This window comes from Chenopodium quinoa, unplaced genomic scaffold (assembly GCF_001683475.1).
Source record: "Chenopodium quinoa cultivar QQ74 unplaced genomic scaffold, ASM168347v1, whole genome shotgun sequence".
Lineage (NCBI taxonomy): Eukaryota > Viridiplantae > Streptophyta > Magnoliopsida > Caryophyllales > Amaranthaceae > Chenopodium > Chenopodium quinoa.
The window spans coordinates 7294669-7318722 of NW_018745024.1; the positions used below are offsets into that span (position 1 = coordinate 7294669).

Here is a 24054-nt window from a genome sequence, read left to right on the forward strand (position 1 = left end):
AGAATTGAAACGGAATTTAGAAGATCCAGGATGACAAGTAAAGTCGGAAGAAGAGTTCCAGAAATGGAACTTCAAGGTGTTCCCTGACAGGAACATATCAACGGGTTGTAATGACCTAGTTCCGGTGTAATGATGGGGCAAGACCTCAACAACCAAGGATCAAAGTAGAGCTCGAGATATCAACAAAAAGAGATGGACTTCATAACTTAGGTTGTATAAAAGATGGTTGTATAAAAGATAAGTTTGTTTTCTAGGTTGATGTAAACATATATTTGGTTGTTACGCATGGGACTTATTAGAAATCAGGTAAAGCTTGGCAATCTCATTAATTCGTAAAAGATAATCACAAGTTCATGAAAAAGTATTTATTTGATTTTATCTTCTAAAATATAGTTTACTCGATTTTATCTTTTTCATAAAACTTTATCTTTTGATAAAACGAATTTGACTGAAAAATAGGTTTTCTTAAAAACGAGATTAAGTTGTTTTAATTTCGGTTATTAATTGATAAGAATGGATTTCTATATGAACTTATCATTTCTCTAAAAACCCTACTTTGTGAATTGAGGAACCTCTATAAATATAGAAGTGATACAGTGAAGCAAAGTGAAAGTTTTAAGCATAAAAATCACTTAGTTCTTAAAAGTAAGTTTGCCAAAAGTTTTAGCTTTATCATTTTGATTTCGGGTTTCAAGTGTAGATTTCCAAGTGTTAGAGTGAGTCTTTGTGTTGCAATTGGTTTTGGGGTGTTTGTGGATTCTTGACAGTTCACATTTGAGTGTAGGAGTTTGAATTCTCTAAAATTCTAGTGGTAGCTGTGAGAGCACTGTGAGTAAGCTTCAGGGAGGAAGCTGAGAGTAGGCACTCTAGGAGTGCTGACTGAACCTAAGTGGGACTTAGGTTGGGTAGGATAGGTTCCTATCAGGTAGCAAGTGTCCTTGGTGGAACTTGTGACAAAGAGCTGTAATAATAGGTTGTACTAGGAGAGTTGCTGATTATAGTGGAGTTTGTTTGAAAGTCTCAAGAAGGGCCGAGGTCTTACTTCCAGTTAGGCCCTGAAAGGTTTCCTCATTTGTTGTGTTCTTTAAGTTCCATTTATGTTTTATTTTTAAATTCCGCATAAGCTTCACAATTGGAACTTACTACTATTCACCACCCCTCTGGTAGGATAGTTCATCTAACTAACAGTACTACGTACTCATTTGTATCATTTATGGTGTCTGGAAAACTGAAAGATTGATACTCTTTTTTTCAATATTTGAAGTCGTTCCATAAAAAAATTTATGTTTGGTTTGTGGTTATTGGACAGTCAATGTGTGAAACCACTTGATTCTCCAAGCTTAGACGACACATGCCACGTTAGGAGAGAAGAATAACAAACTATTGAGTTTGTTATAAAGTTTAATACAACTGCCAGTTCACCATAGCAGATTTGTGATTTCTATTTATTGTAAGAATGTACTATATAAGCTATTCTAGCATCTGTAAACATTAACAATTCACATTAATGAAATTCTTAATTCTCACCTACTTTCTCTCTCTAGATTTTCCTCTTTTTTCATTCTATTTTCATAATTTTGATATGGTATTAGAGTCGCGAATCTGTTTTGTGCAGTTCTTCGTTTGTTTCTGATCCATTCTTCGTTGATTGTAAGTATTTTAAATCGATTCCAGTTCATTTCAGCAGTATTTTCTCATTGGAAGATTGTTTGATGGATGAATAAGTTGATTTGTGGTTTTGCTTGGAGAAATTCCTGATTGAATTTTCTAGAAATCATTGTCCATATCACTACAAGAAAGCAACCCATTGCCGACGGACTTGTTCCGACGGGCACATAAATCCGTCGTAAAATTTGAAATCTCCGACGGATTTTTGTTCTGTTATATGTTTCTGACGAATTTAAAGAGTTCGTCGAAAATCCGTCATAAATTTACGACATAATTTAATTTTGTCGGTAAATTTGTACTTTCCGACGGAATATTCTGTCGGAAAGAGTTATTTTTCGACGGAAAAATATTCCGTCGGAAAGTTTTGACGGATTTTCCGACTAAATATAACTTTTTCAAAAAAAATAATAATCAAACCCTAACCCTAACCCCCTCTTATTTCCTCTTCCACTCCTTTTCTCTTTTTTCCCTCTATTCTCTTTCCTCTCTTTCTCTCTCCTATCCGCCCTTCTCTTATGTCTTCTCCTTCCTTCTTTCCTCTCTTCTTTTTCTCTCTCCTCTTCTTCTCTTTCCTTCTCCTTCTTTTCTCTTCTCTTTCCTTTTCTTTGCCCCTCTTCTATCCCCTTCTTTGTCCGCCATCACCAACTAACAACACCGGCAACGCGCATCGCCATCACCTACCTACTACCAACACCATCAATTGCACAACCACGTGAGAATCGTCATTCGCTCAAGTATTATAAATCTTGTTTTAGTTTAGATCGTAGATTATAGATCTAGATGTATTTTTTTAATAAATTTCTGATTATGGTTAATTTTTAAGTAGTTTTGATATTAATTTATAAATTTTTGAGGATAATTGTATATTTATTTGAATCCTTTTAATTTTTTTTGTTAATTTTATTTTTCTTTTTACTGAAATTCGATGTGTTCTATATACTTGTTTCGACATTGTTTTGGGTTAATTGTTGTTGTTTCGGTGGTTAACTTTAGATCTACATGTTGTGGTGGTTAATTTTTTTTTTTTTTTGGTTAATTTTATATTTGCTTATTTTTTTTTTCTTTTGGTGTGGTGAACAGTGGTAGTAGTGTGGGGTTTGGGCTGGTGGTGTTCATGGTGTGGGGTTGGGGCTGGTGGAGAGGTGCGGGCTAATGGAGGTTAAGGGGGAGGCAAGGCTGTGAGGTGGTAATGGGGTAGGTGGTGGTTGTGGAGAATATTTGAGGAGTTTTTTTTAGATTTAGTTGTTGCGGTGGAGGTGGTGGTTTTGCGGTGGGGAATATTTTTATTTTTTTTACAGGGTTTAATTTCCCAGCTTTTCTTAGCCTGAAAAACCTCTAATAATTTCCGTCGAAATAGTGTTTCTGATGGAATTTCCGTCGGAAAAGGTTGATTTTCCTACCAACACTTTTACGATGCCACTTTCCGACGAATTATGTCGGAAACACGATTACCGACGGAACTAAGGGTGTTTTCGAGGGATTTTTTCTGTCGAAAATAGCCTTAATTCTAGTAGTGTATTATGAAGTTCTTGATTGATTTTTCTAGAGATTGATTCATTTCAGTAAAAGTTTGGTAGTTTAATTGCTTTTATTTTCTAGAACAATTTGTAGAAATCGTTGAATTCTTATTAGAGAAATGACTAGAGAAACTAATCAATTTCAAGATCCTACTAAAAATTATGTTTCACCAATTATTTCATTCATCCAAATGATAGACTAAAAATGGCCTCAGTTCCTATTAAATTTTATGGTACATGATATGGAGATTTGAATAGATCGATGATGATTGGTTTATCTGCCAAAAATATACTAGATTTTATTGATGGTTCAATTGTAACACGTAGTTTAGTTGATGTTTGTTATAATGCTTAGAGAAGGTGTAACGATTTGGTGATAAGCTAGATTCTAAGTGCTTTAGACCCAGTTTTGGCTAGGAGTGTTCTTTAATTTACTACAACAAGGGAAATCGGGCAAAATCTTGAGGAAATATATGCTCAATCTTCTGAACCTCAATTGTTTGCATTGCAACATCAATTGTCTGATTTACAACAAGCTAATCAGTCCATAGTAGAATATTTCACAAAAATGAAGATGTTTTGGGATGATTTGGATGGCGAGTCCACTTCCAACTTGTACTTGTGCTGGTTGTACTTGTAATATTACTTTGGTAAAACAAAGAGAGGATCAAAGATTGATTCAGTTTTTTATGAATCTTAATGAGCATTTTACAATGACTAAAGGAAACATTTTGATGATGCAGCCATTGGTTCCTGTTAATCACGCATACATGCTTCTCATACAGAAAGAAAGGCACAAGTCAATTGTTAGTTCACTGCAGGTGTTGAGACACATGCATGCTCGTATGGCAGATACAACAAATTCTAGTGAGCCTTATGAATTTGCTGCAGACGGAAGAAATTTTGACAATAGAGGTTATAAGAATCGGAACTCTTAATATGGGAAAGGGAATTTTCAGTTCCAAGAAATAGGCAAAGGGATATTTTATAATAGAAGACCTTCTCAGTTCTTTTATGATTATTGCAAAATTCCTGGTCATACAAAGATACATGGGTATCCAAGGGATTTCAAACAAAATGTCATAAGATATGCTAATTTTGCTTAAGGAGGTAAAGCCAACTGTAATTTTGAAGATGTTGTGACAGCTTCTTTTACCATGGATCAGTATAGTAAGTTCAAACAATTCATGGAGGGCTAGAATGACCAAAAGGCTTCTAAAAGTTCAAAAGAAGAAAGCTCAGCATTTTTGGCAAGTAAACTCTACTTGTTTTTATCTTTTTCGCTCAGATTGGGTTTTAGATAATGGAGCTACGGATCATATGTGTTATTATCTCAAATATTTTACAAGCTTTGATAATGTGCCTACTGGTAATCATAGTATTAAAATTCCAAATGGAAGTGAAGTAGATGTGACTCATATAGGAACAGTTGTGTTAAAGGGTTTAACTCTTCAAAATGTTCTATATGTGCCTAGTTTCAAATATAATTTGGTTTCAATACCAAATACTACTAGAAAAGAACCCATTTCCGATGGAAAATTTTCGTCAGAAACACCCTGAAATCCGTTGAAAAGGGGGTTTTTTACGGAATTCCGTCGGAAGTGGTTGTCGGAAACGGCTTGGTAGGAAAAACCACCTTTTTCGACCGAAAATTCGTCGGAAACACTTTTCGGACGAAATAATCTTTCATATGAGATTTTCTGGCATTGGAAAAGTCCGTTGGAAATTTCCGACAGAATAGTAAAATCTATCGGAAACTTCCGACGGAAAGTTATTTTCTGCAATTAAAAAAATGTTGCGCCACCACCAGCGCGGCGTATCACCACCTCTACCAACCCCATTAAACCACCACTAGCCCCTAACCCTAATCCTCCACACCACCAGCCCCTCTTCCCCACCAACCCACCACCAACCCGTAACCCTAACTCTAATCCCCCACAACCACCAGCCCCTCCACCCCACCAGACCACCACCAACCCATAACCCTAAACCTAATTCCCCACAACCACCTGCCCCTACACCCCACCGAACCCACTACCCCACTTTATCTTAACCGAACCCACCACCCCACTCTACCTAACCCACACCCAAACCTAGATCCACCATAACTGACCTAACTACCTGTTAGTTGAGACGATTGATACAAGAGGGGGGGTGAATTGTATTGAGTTCCTAATGACTACTTTTGCGGATAAATAAACAATGCGTATAGGAACTTAAGCAAACACACATATTTTACGAGGAAACCTTCCAGGGCCCAACTGGAAGTAAAACCTCGACCCTACCTTAGGGATTTCAAACACAAACCACTTCACTATAATAGGGAAAACACCAAGTTACAACCTATTAGACACGGACCTTTATTTCACAAGTTCCTCACTGGACTTGTTACTTGATAGGACCCTATCCTACCCAGTCTAAGCACCACACTTAGATTCACTCGTACCACCAAAGTACTAAAAGTACTACCAAAGTACAAAACACTCGTACCACCCCAGTACAAAAACTCTCAGCCTCACCAAGAAGCTTACACAAAACTGTATAATACTCAAGCTATAAAATAACCCAAATAACCCAACCAATACATATACAAGACGCCTATTATGATAGGTAAGCAATGCACGAAATCCGAAACTAATATGATAAGTTAAAAGCTTGGTAAACTTACTCATTTAAAGCACTGTGATTTCTCCACGCATAAACTCACAAAAAACCTAAATCATTTTGCTCTCTACTATTTATACAAGTAACACTTGTATAGAAAGTAGGTTTTCTAAAAGATAAATATGTTAACTTGACTTATCTTTAATAAACACGGTTTTAGTAAATCAAGTGGAATAAAATCTTTTCCGAAAATAAATACAAAAGATATTTATAAAGAAAGCTTATCTTTTCTTAATAAACCGACTTTAGAGAAAAATAATCTTTTTGTTAGAAAATCTTTTCCTAAAATCTATCTTTTATCATTTTTCATATTTATTTTATTTACCAACAAACTTATCACGTTTCTAATAAATCTTGTGCACTAACCTACTTATCATATTAACAATAATTTCTAAGAATAAACTTTAACCATTATTGCTGCGCCGCACTCTGACCAGATGAATTACTTGGGCTCCAAGCATATCAAGTTCCACCAAAGAACTTAATTGCTAGTCTTCAAGTTCCTGTTAGGGAACGTTCCTGTTAGGGAACTTAGTTATTGTTAGAGAACTCTTCCTCTGATTTGTTTAACTTCTTTAATAAGGATCTTCTTCATGTCTTCTTAGATTCAGATGGTTCTTCAATCACCAAGATTATTGTGCACCTTGACTAATCACACACTAGAGAATCTTTATTAGATGAGTTTTCTTTTAGTTTAAGTTCCTCTTCATCAAAACCTTTATGCTTCAACACCACCCAAACCAAAAACCAACTCACCTAACCCTAAAACTGACTCACCCACCTCACCCTAAAAATGACCCACCCTCCTAACAAACCCAGCTCGATCCGACCAAAAAACCAAACCACCATGGCACCAATCCACTACACAAGCCACCACAACCACACCGAACAACCAACAACCGAAAAAATAAATAAAAAAACCAAAAAAAAAATTAAAGACTCGAAAAAATACCTTATTAACTGAAATTGGCTTTGAATTCTTGAATTTGGTTTAAATAGGCCAAATTCGACCATGAAAAGTGTAGATCTACATTTTTCATGGTCGAATTTGACAAAAAAAACTATTAATTTCGGTCATGAAAAACACCGAGTAAGAGAAGAGAAATGAAGAAAGAGATGAAAGAAGGAGAAGATGGTGGATAGAAAGAGATGGAGGAAGAGAGAGGAGGCGAAGAGAGAGAAATTGGAGAAGAGAAGGGGTGGAGGAAGAGAAAGAAGCGGAAGAGAGAGAAAGAGAAGGGTGGAAATGAAATGAAGGAGGAGTGAGGAAGTTTTATCGGTTTAGGGTTTTAACAAAGGCCGAATTTTTATATGTATATAATTGTATTCCGACGTAAAATTCCGTCGGAAATTTCCGGCGGAATTTTTGGTCGGAAAGCATATTTTTTCCGACGGATTCTGTCGGAAGTTTCAATGTTTCCGACGGAATTTTGTGTCCGTCGGAAGCAGTCCGTCGAAAAATCAACCTTTTTCTAGTAGTGAAAGTTGTGTTCGAATTTGGATTATGAGGTGATTTTTACTTCTAATAATTTTTTTCTTTAGAATCATTCAATGAGAATGCATCTTGGTAGCTTGAAGAAAGGTTAATATGGCATACCAGCCTCAACAATTAAAATGTCACCTGTTCTTTTCTCTTTAGATGATCAGCAGGAAGATAACCAAAAGATTACAACAATTGCTTCTGGAAGTCATTAAGAAGATGAAGAAAATAAGGCCAACTTATTCATCTTAGATTAGGCCATTTACCCTTTTCTCATATTAAACTAGTTGATTCATTGATTAGTTCAAAACAGTTTGTAAACATTATTTGTCAAGTTTGTAAACAGTTTGCGGCGGTCTCAATTAGGCCAATTTTTAATAGTGTTATCAGCTTTTACACATTGATCTTTGGGGTCCTTATAGAGTTGTCTCACAACAATTGCTTGATTTTCCTGGCAATTGTTGATGATTTTTGTAGATGTACGTGGATTCACTTGATGAAATATAAATCCAAAACCATTTCTATCCTGGAATCTTTTAATTTATTGCTTTTGTTGAGAAGCAATATAAAACGCATGTTGAGTGCATCAGATCTGGTAATGCTTTGAAGTTGTGTGAGGGTGAAGCTAGTTTATCTCAAAAGGGGAATTATACACCAAACCAGTTTTGTTGAGATACCTCAGCAAAATAGAGTGGTTAAAGAAAACATAAGAATCTTTTAGAGACAACTGCACTATATTTTCCGTCTAATAGACCACCTGAATTTTGGGGTAAGTGTGTAATGTGTGCAGCTTATATTATCAATATAACCCCTCTGAAATGTTTAGGCTTTGTTTCACCTTATGAAAAGATTCATAATAAAGCTCTTGAAATCTCACACTTGAGAGTTTTTGAATGTTTATGTTATGTTTCAACCTTGGAACAAGGGAGAAGTAAATTTGATCGTAGGGCTGAGCCACATGTTTCTTGGGTTTCACTTATACTAAAAAAGGTTATAGAGTAATGAACTTGAAGTCTAAATCATACACGCGTCTAGGGATATTGCTTATCATCTTAAACTTTCTAATTTTTCCTCAAGAAATTCTCTTTTTCCTATTTTTCTTTCCTCAAATACTCTTCTTGACAAAATTATACACAATAATATTCCTGATGTATTCACCTTCTCTCAGGAAAATGAACCTGTCAATCCCATTCTTGTTCCTTCTGTCAATTCTATTATTGTACCTTCTGTCAATCATATTCCTGTTCTTGCTGTCACAAAATCAGTTCCAAATAATCAATCTCAACCTTTTGTTAGAAAGTCAACCAGACCACTTAAACCACCTTCCTGGATGGACAAATATGTCTGCAATTTTTCCACCACAAACACTTACACTACTTCGTCACATTGGTGTAACCTCATATATTATAAAGATCTTTCTTCTGATCATAAGTGTATGATGGCTAAACATAGTGAAGTGGTGGAGCCAAATACTTATAAGAGCAACTCCAAGGGCAAACTAATTGCCAAATTAGATTGCCATGCCACTTAGGATTGCAAAGCTATTCTTTTTTCTAGCTAATTCATACCACAATGGTTAGGCTAATTAGCATTTAGATTTTTCATCTTTATTTTTTAAATAATTAGTATTTTATTAGAGACAATTAATTTCTAAGCTAATTAGCTTAGTTAAGCTAATTTTCTTGGCATTAGCTTGGCCAAGCTAATTATCAAAGTATCCTCCAATGGTTTGGCTATTAGCTTGAAAATTATTAAAATTACAAGCTAGTCCCTAAAAGCAACCATTGGAGTTGCTCTAAAGAAGCTACCGGGTTTCATTTATAGGTGGAAGTCATGAATAAAGAATTGAAGGCTCTTGCTGATAGCAACACTTAGGAAATTGTTACTTATTATTAGCCACATGAAAAGAAAGCTATAGGAAGTAAATGGGTTTTCAGACTAAAAAGAAATGCAGATGGGAGTATGGAGAGGTATAAAGCCAGACTAGTGGCAAAAGGATTTACACAAAAATATGGCATTGATTACTTAGAAACTTTTTCACCAGTGGTCAAATTAGCAACGGTAAGGTGCTTGCTTGCTCTTGCTACTTTATCAAAGGACTGGAAAATATTTGATCAGTTGGATGTGAATAATGCTTTTTTCATGGGGATTTGGCCGAGGAAGTGTACATGGAAAATCCCAGAAGGTTTACAATATACTCCTAATCCAGTCTGTAAACTTAAGAAGTCTATTAACAAAATTAATTAAACAGACCTCAAGACAATGGTTTGCTAAATTGGTTCATGAATTGCTACATCTTGGTTTTCAACCATCTAAAAATAACTATTCACTTTTCATCAAACATAGCAAGGGTTAGATGACTGTGGTTATAGTTTATGTTGATGATATATTGGTTACTTCCAGCAACATACTTGAACTAAAAAGGCATCTACATTCTACATTCAACATCAAGGATCTTAAAGAGGTCAGTTACTTTCTTGGGATAGAGGTCAATTACATTCATTGGTTTTGTCATGACTCAAAAGAAGTTTACAAATGAGCTGCTAAAAGATTATTCTGGTATGGATTTGTCCAAACTTACAGTCACTCCTCTTCCTATTAACTTGAAGTTATCTACTATAGAAGGAGATATATTGCCTGATCCTACAGTTTATAGATGTTTAGTATGGAAACTAAATTTTTTGACTTGCACAAGACGTGATCTATCATATACAGTTCAAGCTCTAAGTCAGTTTTTAAGTGAGCCTAGAAGTTCTCATTTTGCTGCTCTACATCACACATTGAGATATGTTGTTGGTACAAAAGGAAAGGTAATTTTACTCAGAGCATTAGATCAGCTTAAGCTTCAAGCATTTTCAGATTAAGATTACAGCTTAAGTCATGGAAGGTTTGATTTCCCTAAGTTATTTGCCTAGCTAGTTAAGCTCAATTAGCAGACTTGTTTACAAAGGTGTTGCCCTCGGTCCAATTTAATGAGCTATTATACCCAAGCTTGGAATCCATCTTGCATCCAGCTTGTTGGGGGGTATGAAGCAACTTGATTCTTCCAGCTCAGACACATGCCACGTCAGCAGAGAAGAATAATGAACTATTGAGTTTGTTATAAAGTTTGTTACAATTGCCCGCTCAGCATAACAGATTTGTTATTTATTATGTTTATTTTAATAATCACTACTAAAACTGAAGGTTTTTGCGACCGTCGTAAAAAATATCAAAAACAGTCGCTAATAATAATTGCGACCGCCACCGGTCGCAACGGGCGGTCGTTCTTCACCTGGTCGCAAAAAATCATAATTACGACTGGATGACGGTCGCATATTTTTTTGCAACCGTTTTCTTTATTTTCAACGACCGGTTGTAAATTGGTCGCAAGCAAATAGTAACAACTGCGACTGTTTTAGTACATGTCGCAATTTTAATAAATTGCGACAGCCAAAAGCGGTCGCTAAATTTTTTGAAGAAATAAAAAAAATCAAAACGAATGCATCCCACTGCCTACCCAGCCCCACTACCATTTTCCACCAAACACCTACCCACCGCCCACTCGTACTTAAAACTTCTCCACCGCCGACCACCCTGAAAACCCTTAACCACCGTTGTCGTCAACCCACAATAACCCAGAAAAAAATTAAAAATCGAACAATATCAGCAAAATTCAAACCACCCTAAAAATTAGAACAAAACCAAGGAATACAAAATCAACGAAAACCCTTAAAGAATATAAACCAGGAAATTCGAAGAAAAAATCAACGAAAACACCTTAATCTATCCTTAAAAAATCGAACAAAACCAACGAAAACTCAAAATCAAACCCAAAATAAACGAAATTCGAACAAAAACTCAATCAAGTTAATCCCAAAATTAACAAAAAATAAAAACCGGTTTCTAACCCAAACTCAACAAAAATCAATTAAAAAAAATCAACATTTGAACATGGAAAACTCGAATAAAAATCAACTAAAAATCAAACAAAATTCGAACAAAATAATTAAAAACACGAAAACATACCACAAACCCTGAATTGATTTTGAATTTGGTTTAGTAAGGCCAGATTCGACCATGAAAACTCTAGATCTAGACTTTCATGTTGACCTTAAAAACCATTAGTTAACTTGCTTACCACCAACACCTAAGCATTGAACCAAGAGAATTAGGACCACCAACACCAACTAAGTTGACGGAAAACTTTCAAAAAGTAGATCAGAAGAGGAAAGAGAACGAGAAGGAAAAGAGGTAAGAGTACGAGTGGGAGAAGAGGCGGAAATTCAGAGAAATAGAAGGAAAAGAGGTAAGAGAAAAGAAAGAAAAAGAGAAGATAGAGAGTAGATTAGGGAGGAGGAGAAGCGGGAGAATAGAGAGAAAGAAAAAGGAAGAGGGAGAAAGGAAAGAGGAGAGATGGAGCGGCGGTTCAACAATATTAGGGTTAGTAAATTAGGGTTGAGGTGAGATGGGTGAGTATTTATACCCGATTATTTTTTAAAAAAAAGCTTTTTGAAACCATCTTGGACAGTCGCAGATTATGACATTTACGACCATCTCTTGGACGGTCGCAGATTATGACATTTACGACCGTCTTTGACGGTCGCAAATTATGACATTTACGACCACCTCTTTGACATATCGCAGATTATGACATTTACAACCGTCTTTAACGGTCGTAAACAATTTATTTTAATTTAGAAATAATTTTAATTGTTAACAGTCTTAACACATCCTAGCGACCGTCTAAAAGGCTGAAAACAGTCGCAAATTTGCGACCGTTGTATTAAAAAACAGTCGCAAATTTCATATTTTGCGACCGTTTTTCAAACGGTCGTAGAAAAACGGTCGCAATTTAGCCAAATTTTAGTAGTGAATGTAGTATATAGGCTATTCTAGCTTCTGTAACTGTTGAAGCTTAAAGGTTTTGATGATGATGAACATAAACTAAAGCAAACTCAACTAATAAAGGCATATGAGTGTTTGATTAGTACAGGTGAAATAGATCTTGGTGATGGAAAAGTAACTCAAGCTATGAAGACATGAAGAAGCCTTTAAAAGAGAAGTTAAAACAGAGAAGAAGAAGAGTTCTCTAACAAGAACTAAGTTCCTTAACAGGAACGTTCCCTAACAGGAACTTGAAGACAGCAAGCTGAGATGTCAGCCTGGACTGCATTTGAAGACAGTATGTTTCTTGGGAAACTTAGCCTGCATGAAGCCCAAGTATTTTGACTATGCAAAGATCGGCACAACAAAACTTTTAGTTAAGATTTTATCTTTTAGATTTGTTGTTAAATATGTTAAGTATAGTATGCACAAAATCTATTAGAAGCGTGACAAGTTGCTTGGCAAATAACATAAAAGGATAGATTTTATGAAAAGATTTTATTCAAAACTGTTTCTTAAAATTAGTTTGTTAAAAAGATTTTATTCTTTTTAATATCTTTCTTTCTATCTTATTTTCGAAAAAGATTTTCTCAAAATTGATTTACATAAACCGTGTTTTTGAGATAAGGCAAGTTAACATCTTTATCTTTTATAAAACCTACTTGCTATACGATTACGTTATACTTGTATAAATAGTAGAGATCTCATTTCGTTAGGTTTTTGTGAGTTTATGCGTAGAGAAATCACAGAGCTTTAATAGTGTAAGTTTGCCAAGCTTCTAACCTTGTCATATATATTAGTTTCGGGTTTTGTGCATAACTTGCCTAACATATACTAGGTGTCATATGCTTTGTATTGGTTGGATTATTTGGGTATTTGTGTGTTTTATGTAAGCTTCTAGAGTGAAGCTGAGCGAATTAGTACTTTGGGAGTATGAGTGAATCTAAGTGTAGGACTTAGATTGGGTAGGATAGGGTCCTACTATGTAGCAAGTTCGTTCTGGAACTTGTGAGTAAAGGTCTGATTATAGTAAGTTGTAACTTGGTGTTTGCCCTATTATAGTGAAGTTGTTTTGTGGTTGAAATCCCTAAGATAGGGTCGAGGTTTTACTTCCAGTTGGGCCCTGGAAGGTTTCCTCGTAAAATCTGTGTGTCTTTGCAAGTTCTAAGCTATATGCATTGTTTTATTATTCCGCAAAAGTAGTCACTAGAAACTCACATACAATTCACCCCCCCTCTTGTAGTGTTCATCTCAACAAACAATACCTATTCACATTAATGAGATTCTTAATTCTCACGTACTTTCTCTCTCTAGATTTCTCTCTAGATTTTCCCTCTCTTTTTCATCTAGTTTTCATAATTCTGATACAATGTTGACTAATATTAGGGGGAAGGGGTAAGTCTTAAAGTAACTCTAATCATGCTAGTATATGCTCCTTTTGGAACATTGTGGGTGGATTGTTATGTATTGTACTCATACATGCATCAATGTAATCATAATACTCTATCAATACGTCATTATTCATTACCGATTAAAAAAAAAAAGTAAGAGTGGAGACTTAGTAAGAACAAATATATAATACTTCCAAACAAACAAACAAAAAAAAAAACCTAACAGTAAGAAAAAATATCCAAAAAAAAGAAAAAAAAAAAGTAGAAATACATTTAAAATTTGGCTTATTTGACTTAGGAAAGTGATGCAATAAAATAACAGAGGGAGCAATCTTTTTTTTTTTTTTTTTTAAAATATAAGTACTACATATTTGTTGAACTTAATTTATAAATTACTTTTTTAACCGATTTAATAATATTTGTTCTATTAATATTGATTTTTATAAATTACTCCATCTGTTTTTAAATATTTGCTCATTTTTTTCATGCGCGGAGTTTTAGAAGAAATTGGAGAAAGAAATAAAATACGGTAGTGGGGTAGTTGAGAAAATAAAAAATGTAAAAAAAAAATAGTGGAAGAATAGGAGGAGAGAGAGTATTAAGTTGGGTCCACTAAATGTAAAAATTGAATTTAATATTATAAAAGCTTTTTAAAAAATGAAATGAAGCAAGTATTTAAAAACGGTCGGAAAAGAAAAGCGGAGCAAGTAAATGTCAGTTAAAAATATTGAAACACTACCAAAAACAAAAATGAGTAGTTAAAATAAATTACCAGCGCAATATCGGACATAAAGATGTAGAGGAGTCTCCCCAAAATTGTTGGTGATGAGCAGGAGTTGTGGTTGAGCCTTAACGTATGCAAACAAGGCCTCAGCTGCAGCCATGTTCCGGCTTCTAAGCGCTGAATGAAACGGCGTATCTCGGTCGTTATTCACCTCACACAAATACGGCACACTAGTATTAGTACTTGTGTTACCCGATGTAGAACCACTGCTAACACCGTCCTTGTCTTTTGATAAGTGAGAAATGATGACATTGATGACACTAGTATTAGTACTTGTGTTATCCGAATCAGAATCAGAATCACTGCTAACAATGTCATTGATGGTATCCAACTTAGCAGCTTCATGAAGCGGAGAGTTACCCTTTTTGTTCTTCTCTCGAACAAGGTCGGGGAACCTTGCAAGAGCCTTCTCGATGAATGTCGAGTGGCCTCGCAGAGCAGCAATGTGGACAATGTTGTTACCAAGATCAGGTGTCTTTAGGAGGTATTTGTGTTCCTCTAGTTTAGCATCCTCCAGCACTTTGGTATCTCCTAACACGGCTGCCCGAAACATCGAGGAATCCATGTATCCCTCCATTGATTATGTCTTTCTCTCTCACTCGCTCTCTATGCTTTGTATTTGCTATGGATATGTAGTTTGTGTACATATCTCAGAAAATGATTGGTAATGATATATAGAAAGAATTTTATGATTTCTCTACTTCTACTCCACTGCTCAAACCTTTATTCTTTTCTTTCTTCTTTAATTTGTTCTTCTCTTCACTTCTTTGCAAGCTTTTGCTCTTCTTCTTCTTCTTCAAGTGAATATAAAAAAAAAAAAAGAAGAAAAGGAAAAATAAAAATAAAAAATAAAAAAGGAAACTTAAAGCAAGGAAATTAAAGCAAAAAAATAAAGTAAGAAAATAGCTAGCATAAACAAAAACCACATACTCTTCACACTTTCACTACGAATACAAATTAATGCATCAAAAGAATAGGAATCTTCAAATTTTGACTATAAGGTTATTTCACCATGTTTCTAATAAGTGGTGGAGTACTTTAAAGCCTACTCAAACAAGTTTGTCATTTAAACAAATTTTAATCAATCAATTACCTTAATATGATCTATTTTAATTCTCTGCTTATAAATTATTTCTTATAACGATTCAAATTAGCTGAACCCAAATCATTATGGAACAAAAACTTTGTTATGTTGGTTGTATTGTTTTATAGATTTTTGTGAAAAAATACCTTATATACATCAAATTTTGTGAAAAAACTACTTTATAAAAAAAATTGTTGTAAGAAAGTACCTTATAAAAAGTATATGTTGTAAATTGTTATCATGTACTTAATTTAATAATGAAAGAGAAGAAGAATTAGGGGTTACAAGGGGGCTATGGAGAAATTGGATGAAATGATTGAAAATGGGACATTAAACGTCTCTTATGCAATTTTAATAATTTGGCAAAAGATATTTTTTTACAACATTAATTGTTTTATAACGTAGTTATTTACAACATTTGTTGTATAAAAGGTAGTTTCTGACAACATTTATTTAGTAAGGCAGTTTTATCACAAAAACTGACTTTTATAAGGTAGTTTTCACAAAAGTACTTCATATTATTTGCAACGATTTGATATAAAATGTGAGTAAAAAATTTCTAATCATTGCAAATTAAATAATATGAAATGGAAGTAGTATTTAATTTGTTCTTTTCTCACTTCTTTGCAATCTTTTACCATGTTTCTTCTTTAAGTTGTGAAAAGAAAAAAGAAAAAATAAAAATAAAAAAGCTTAACTAAAGCAAGTAAATTAAAGCCCAAAAAAGAGAAAAAAAAAAAGGTATGAAAGTAGCTAAGCTACTACGTAGCACAAACACAAACCACTTAAATTACAATTCACATTTTCACTAAAATTTTACGCATCATGACACTGATAATCTTCAATCTTAAACGGAGTAATACAATAACTGAGTACTTTTTAAAATTTTTAAGAAACATGACGAGTACTTTTTAAAAAAAAACAAATTACGGAGTACTTAACAATGTATATATAAACAAATTCACACATTTTTATATGTGGCTGATCACACTATAAGGCCGAGGTTAAGTAACCCTTTTTTTTTGGGGGGTAAGAAGAGAACTAGATTAATTAGAAGGTAAATTCATATTTTCTCTGTTCTTTTTTACTTGATTTATTTCTTTTATCACGCTTGCCAATGTAAAACTTTAGCGATCAATAACTTTAATTCTTTATAAGTAAAAAATGCAAAAGTTGTATATTACGATAGTACTTATTGAGACGAATTAAAAAAGATATCATATGAATATATTTTTCCTTACATATCATTCACAAAAGAAGGTCAAGGACAGGTGGTGAATAGTGTAAAAGTCAAAGCGGGTCAAGTAAAAAAGAACGGAGGAAGTACAAGTTATAGACCGTAGGCCAGATACATCCAACTCCACCATCATCTAAGGTGGGTTCAAAAGTAGTATATTTACACCCAAATTACATACTTGGTTAGTAATATGGAAATATTGACAAGAATAATCTTAACTTTGCTCGATTCGCTCAAAATATATAATTCCAACTTTCGATTATATTTTAATAATCCGGATTTTAATGTGAGTTTGCTTCTAATGGTCTCATCCAGTTATATAGCTTGTTATTTCAAGTCATCTGACACGTGTCAGCAAGTGACTGGTTAAAAAAAATTAATTTTAAACAAAATTAAAGGAAAATATTTTTTAAATTAATTATTAACAAAATAAAACCACCACCCCTCCCCCGACAAGCCATACCTCCCTTCTCGCCGCCACCGCTCCCGACGACCGGCAACACCGACGACTAGCCTCCCCAACCTCCAATGTCGGCTGAGATCCATCCCCACCCTTTTCCCATAACTCGATCCTCTCCTTTCCTCACCGCGCGACCACCCAACCAAACCCTAACCCCTTGATACTAACCCCTCCCTTCCCCACCATGAATAGCATCCGTGAATGCTGGTGCGAGGGTTGCTAATATGATGTGGCTTCAAAAATAGTGTATTTACACCCAAATTTAAACTTTGTTATGTTTATTGTACTGTTTCATATTATTTGTAACGATTTGATATAAAATGTAAGTAAAAAATGTCTAATCATTGAATAGTATGAAACGAAAGTAGTATTTAATTTGTTCTTTTCTCACTTCTTTGAAATCTTTTACTGTTCTTCTTTAAGAGATGAAAAAAAAAAAAAATAAATAAATAAATAAAAGGGAAAAACGCTAAATTACAGCAAGTATATTAAAGTCCCAAAAGGGGGGGGGGGGGAGTATGAAAGTAGCTACCTACTACGTAGCATAAACACAAACCACTTAAATTACAATTCACATTTTAGTGAAAATGTGAATTGTAATTTTAACGGGAAAAAATTAAAAAGTTTGTTTTACCTCGTTGTAGTTGTACTATACATGAGTATTTTATTTTATTTTTAAAAAAAAAATTCATGGAGTACGTTTTTGTTTGGAAACAAATCACGAAGTACTTTACCGTGCATATAAGCAACTTTACAAATTCTTATTTGTGGCTGACCACCGTGTGATCAGGGATACTGATAGATTGAGTAACCCCTGATCAAGTAACTCTTGACTCGTCGAGTAGCCTCTAATCGAGTAACTAGCAAAAATTTGAATCTTTTATTATACACCATAAAAAATCAAAAAATTTGATTTCTCCACCACTTAACGTACTTTGGATGGAATCCGTTAAATGGGGTCCACATTGCCACATGTCACTACATTATTGGTTAAAATTAAAAAAAAAATATTAAACCCAACCGCACCACCACCACTGCCGACATCCCAACCCCAGTCACCGGCGCTCTTTCCTCTCCTACCACAACCGCCGACGCTCTATCCTAGCCTAGACGCGCCTACGCACAACCCTAGCCCAACCGCCAGCGTCCCTTCCCACCTACCCTAGCCACCACTGCATAAAATCACCACATTTCCCCACCCTTAAAACACTCAAATCAACCATGGAAATCAACCATTCTGGGTTTCCATGGTCGATTTCGGCCCTTTTGAGGGTAAAAGGGTAAAAAATTAGTGGTTTCAGGCTTTCGGCCGTTAAGGTCATGGTTGGGCTGGCTGTTTCAAGGCTGGGGGTGTTTCAAGGTGGATGGTTTTTGTTCGTGGCTAGTTAGGATGTTTTAAGAGCCGGTTAGGCTTGGTGGCTGGGATTGGGTGAGGTTGTTTCACCAATGATGGCGAGAGGCTGGATTAGTGAGGCTTGGTTAATTGGGCTTGCTACAGAGGAGTAGGGTTGCTAGTTTTGTCAGTCTAGGGTGGTCGTCTGGGGGAGCCGACAACCGGGAATGGAGTGATGGCAGTGGAGGCAGTGGAGGCAAGGAGAATTGACGTCAGTGGTGAGGGTGGTGACTGGGGTTAGGAGTTATGGTTTTTTCTTTTTTCTTTTCTTTTTTTTAATCAAATAGTTAATTGACACATGTAAAGCGTGGTGCTCACTCATGGTTTTTTGGATGGTGTTAGAAAGTGGTGGTGAAATCAACTTTTGTTTTTGTTTTTTTGTGGTGTTTTGAAATTTTGTGGTGATATAATCAAATTTTGTGGTGTTATTTTCTAAAAAATTCTTAATAATAAAAAAATTTAAAAAAAACAATTGAGGGAGTAATTACCTTAATATGATCTATTTTATTTACAAAAAATTTTATGACGTATGATTCATGTTATCCAACCCCAAATTATTATGGGGCTAAAACTTTGTTCTTTTTATAAAGGGTCTTAGTGAAGAGAATTTTTCCTAAAAATAAAATATTACAAAATTTTCAAATCATACATATTAAGGGTCTGTTCTCATTTACATAATTAAGCTAAGCTGAACTGAGCAGAGCTAAGCTGAGTTAAATTGTTTATGAGAGAAGGAATTTAGGAATCGAACTAAACTGAGCTGAGCTGAGTTGAGCTGAACTGTACTGAACTAAACTGAACTGAAATTAAGCCGAAGAGAACATACCCTAATTTTTTGTAAAATTCTAATTATGTAATTTACTACATTTTTTATACTACCTCTGTTAACATTTAGTTGCAATTTTGGGGTATTATTTGAGAGACATAAAATATTTTAAAGTTGCATTTAAATGTTAACGAAGGTAGTTATTCTTAAAATAATTGCACAATTTTTTCTGTGGAGGCGAATGTACGATGCTCCGTGCATCCGTTTTCTCTTTAAAAACGCGGAATGAACATTCCGTTGTTCAATAAAGAACATACATTTGTTTTGTAAAGAACATATAGCTATTTCATAATGAACATCACATATAGTTGTACTGTAATGAACATATAGTTGTTTTATAAAGAATATATACCTATTTTGTAAAAAAAACATCCAACTTCATGGTCTTTATATGTATATCTAAAGAACATCCGTAATATTAATTAAAAACATGATAATTAGAGGTGATCGACTTTGGCCCGACCCAACCCGGCCCGGCCTGATCCAGCCCGAAAATAGGGCGGGTTTAGACAAGCCTAGAAATGTATTTTTAGTTAAAAATAATCCAAACTCGGCCCGAAAAAACCCGAAAAACCCACTACATTTTCCCGGTTTGACACGAGATATTAATTATGTTAAGGCTCAGCTCGACCTGAATTTTTTATCACCTCTAATGATAATATATGTAATGAACATTATTTTTATTCAACAACCATAATCTAAAGACAAAATTCAAAGAATATTTCAAAATAAACAATTAACATATGTCACAAATAAAAGTACATTATTCTGATAATCAAAGAACATGAAGATAAAGAACATTATTTAACTGCACATTATTTTCATTACAATTTTATTACATGTTCTTTGCACTTTAACTGAATGTTCTTTACATTTCTATAAAATATTCTTTACAATTCTATAATATGTTTTTTTCACTTAAACTAAATATTCTTTATATTTCTATGCAATGTTCTTTCTGCTTTTTTTTTTTGGAAGAGATGCACCATGTGGATCGTGCATCCGCCTGCACGAACCATGCTTTGAAATAATTGATACGCTCAAACATGACACATATGTCACTTGTATATAACTCAATATTTATTAAAAAAAAGTTATAAAGTTAATCTTATAAAATTTTATAGGATCTTGCTAACGAACACCCGTTAGATAACTCTTTAAAATAGTTCTTAAAATGGTAGTATTAATTTGGGAAAGTATGTCAAAATCAAGCGACGATCGATGTAATTAATGTTTATTTCAAGTTAATATTTTTACTTTTAGTTATCTTATCAACGGCTTCGGGGCATTTGTTAGCATTTGTCAATTTTATATATAATCTAATTTAACATACCGTACTAATTATCTATAGCCAAAGTTGCTACGGAGTATATGAATAGACAGAAAAAGTAAACACTTATATTGATATACTCTTCTAAGTTTTGTTGAGTCGTAGACTTTTCAAACACGTATGTGAGTGTCCCAAACCAATATAAATATTAATGGTGGATCTACAATGAGGATGAGCTCCACCAAAATTAATGGTGGATCTACAATGAGGCATGAGCTCCACCAAAATTATGTAAGGTGCAATTTTTTTAGCTTAATCACATTTTTCAATGCAATTTTCAGTGCAATTTTTACACTAGCTTTGTTTCACTGGTAATGCACTTTTTTTTTTTTTTTAAAAAGCAAAAATATTTTATTAATTAAAAGTCATACGACATCTACAATAGAGATTCGACGTTAACAAATACATAAGATATTAAATCAAATAGAATTTCCCTTCATAAAAACTACGATCGTCGAGTAGATTTTGCACTGCGGAGCATCTCCCGCTTATATCGCTGAAAATTACAGCCTTGTTGGAGAGACAATCTAACGATCCTTTGTAGCCGTGAGCATGTTTTCTTTCTGATTCATTTGTCCGTATTCGAAAACTTAATAGCTTTTCCACCAACGAAATAATTTCACGACAATCCATTAGATCTGCTACCAACATGAATTCAAAACTAAGAAATTTCTCTCTCGAAAAGAGGAGATAAACCTTGTCTTTCGAAGGAGGTCGAAAAACCCTTGTCTTTCGAAGGAGATCAAAAACCCTTTCTTTCGAGGGAGAAAAGTTCCTCCCAAAAGGAGGAAGCATTATTATAAACCTAAAAAACAATAAAGAAACAGGGATTAGGGCTTTCCACCGATTAAAATCGATGGAAGCCCTTTCAAAAATCAATAATGGAGGCTAGGGTTTTTGGAGAGAGAAAGGAGGAGAGAGAAAAGAAGAGAATGAAAGTTATATATAACCCTCCGTATATATAACTTACCTTACCTTAAGTTTAATCCGTATTCTTTTTAATAGATAACCCTCCAAATTAAAATTTATAGGAAAAATTTTCAAAAATAATACAAACTTAGAGCAATCCCCTTTAAATAATACAAACTTTGAAGGGGTATCCGCTTTAAATAAGTTAAAACCGATTAGTTACCTCATGAACTGGTTATATGGAACACGTGACATTGTATTATTTTTTTAAAACTATTAAACAACTTTATAAGATAAATAAAAAAAATTAGCCGGTTAAATAAGTTGTAGGTAAAATAACTTGTTTAAAGAGGATATCCCTCAAAGTTTGTATTATTTAGAAATAATTAAAAGATTGACTTGTTTTTAGCGGACCGCTCAAAATTTGTATTATTTTTGACAATTTTTCCAAATTTCTACATCTGTCACTCATATTTATCAACATATGTTGCTTCCATATTTATTTGGCATAAATTTTACCTAGCCCAAGTTCAATCATCTATATGGCTAATAAGGAGTTATTCATATAGACATAACACGCAATATGACTTTATAATGGAACCTACTTATTTGATATTGTGAAATAAAATCTTTCTTTTAATGGTGGGTGCAAATGCTTACTCCCTTTAAATTTTTTTTTTTTTTTTTTATTTTAAACTTTTTTTGGAGTCAAACTTACTTCTTGCACAATTTTTAATGTAAAATTGTAATTATAATTTATTTTGAAGCATTTATGTAGTGCTTTAGCATTAAATTTTATTTACTTGTACATATGATCTCTCAAGGTTCCACATTAAAAGAAAAAAAAAAGTACAATCAATTTACAATAACACAATGTAAATAAAGTTAACTTTTAGTCAGTTTGGCATAACTTTAAAAGACTGAACTTGAGATAGAAAAAGTACTTTGTAAGGATGAATCTATAAAAGAATCATATATCCCAAAATCACCATACATTCAACTAATTCAAGCAATCTTGATTAAAAAAATGTTGAGTTTGCATCCATCTACCTATTTTTATGTGGTGTCTCACAAGATTGAGAAGTATATATAATCACGCGACTTTATGTTGCCTAGAAATTTACTCAACTATTTGTGTAAATATATGGTCAATTGCTTGCAATTCAAAAGCATGGCCAAATCCTGAATTGTTTCTCCTGAATGGATTTTTGGATATACAAACTGATTTTAAAAGACAAGACTTTGAGGTCATGCCCTTTGGTACAGGAAGACGAATATGTTCCAAAATGCCGCTTGCCTATAGAATGGCACATCCAACGTTGGCTGCTCATTCATTCAATTGGAAGTATTGTCATAGAAATATGGAATAAATCCATACAATATAGCCTTGGAAGAAAGTTTGGGATTACTTTGCAAAAAGTTGTGCGACTTGAGGCTATTCCCCTCAATGTTGAAACCCATTGTAGCCCACTTGTGAGTGTCCAACATTGGAGAAAGAGGAGAGGTAGTTCCACTTTATAAGGTATAGGAGTTACTCCTACTATTGCCAATTGATTTTAGTATGGAAGCTCCAAAGCCTTGTTTATCGATGATCGATGTCTACGTATAACAAGTCGCTCCATTTATTTAATTATTTTTCAGCACTACTTCGAATATTTTCAAAGAAAATGTAGAGCGATTTTCGTAAATAATGCTAAAATAAAAAATAATTACGTGTATACGTTGCTTTAAAAAATATTTCCCACCATACCGTCCACGTAGGCTCGGATTTTTGGTTCATTTTTTGACTATTAATAAACCGCTAATAAAGATTGCGGTTCTACACAAATTAGAACCGCTAATGGTATTAGAAGTTCTTCAAATAGAACCTCTAATACCATTAGCGGTTCTATTTGAAGAACATGTAATGTTTAGAGGTTCTTTAAATAGAACCTCTAATGGTATTAGTTGTTCTATTTGAAGAACCTCTAATACCATTAGCGGTTCTATTTGAAGAACCTAAACATTAAGCCTAATAAGTTACTGAGTATTTTAAGTATAAACCGCTAATGGCATTAGCGGTTTTAATAAATGAACCGCTAATGACATTAGCGGTTCTTTTTTAAAATCCGCTATTGTTATTAGCGGTTTATAACCTCGGATTTTACAACCCTACACTAATCTTACGTATACGGTATCACGAGAAATAGTTTTAAAACTGACATATATACGAAATTATTTTTTATTTTAACATTATTTACGGAAATCGCTCGAAAATGTATCGTATTTTTATCTATCATTGTTAGTTGTTTCCCTTGTATTTTTGTTTCACGTGATTACATACTAGCCTTAAAATTGGGAAACAACGGTGTTAGATGTTCCATAATTTTTTTAAAAATACCTTGAATAAAGTTTTATGGCATTTATATAATTTATCGAACACTCTACACAATGTTTCCATGCATT

The 24054-nt window shown here is 34.0% G+C and overlaps 1 protein-coding gene across 1 annotated transcript in view; it reads right to left on the reverse strand.

Moving 5' to 3' along the window:
- The window catches only part of LOC110708442, a 41419-nt gene extending 25921 nt beyond the window's left edge, over positions 1-15498 (reverse strand). The window contains exon 1 of the mRNA XM_021886571.1: positions 14359-15498. Within this exon, the coding sequence (XP_021742263.1) occupies positions 14359-14947 (589 nt within the window). The 5' untranslated portion in view covers positions 14948-15498. The remainder of the gene's footprint in view (positions 1-14358) is intronic.
- Between the last annotated feature and the right edge of the window lie 8556 nt (positions 15499-24054).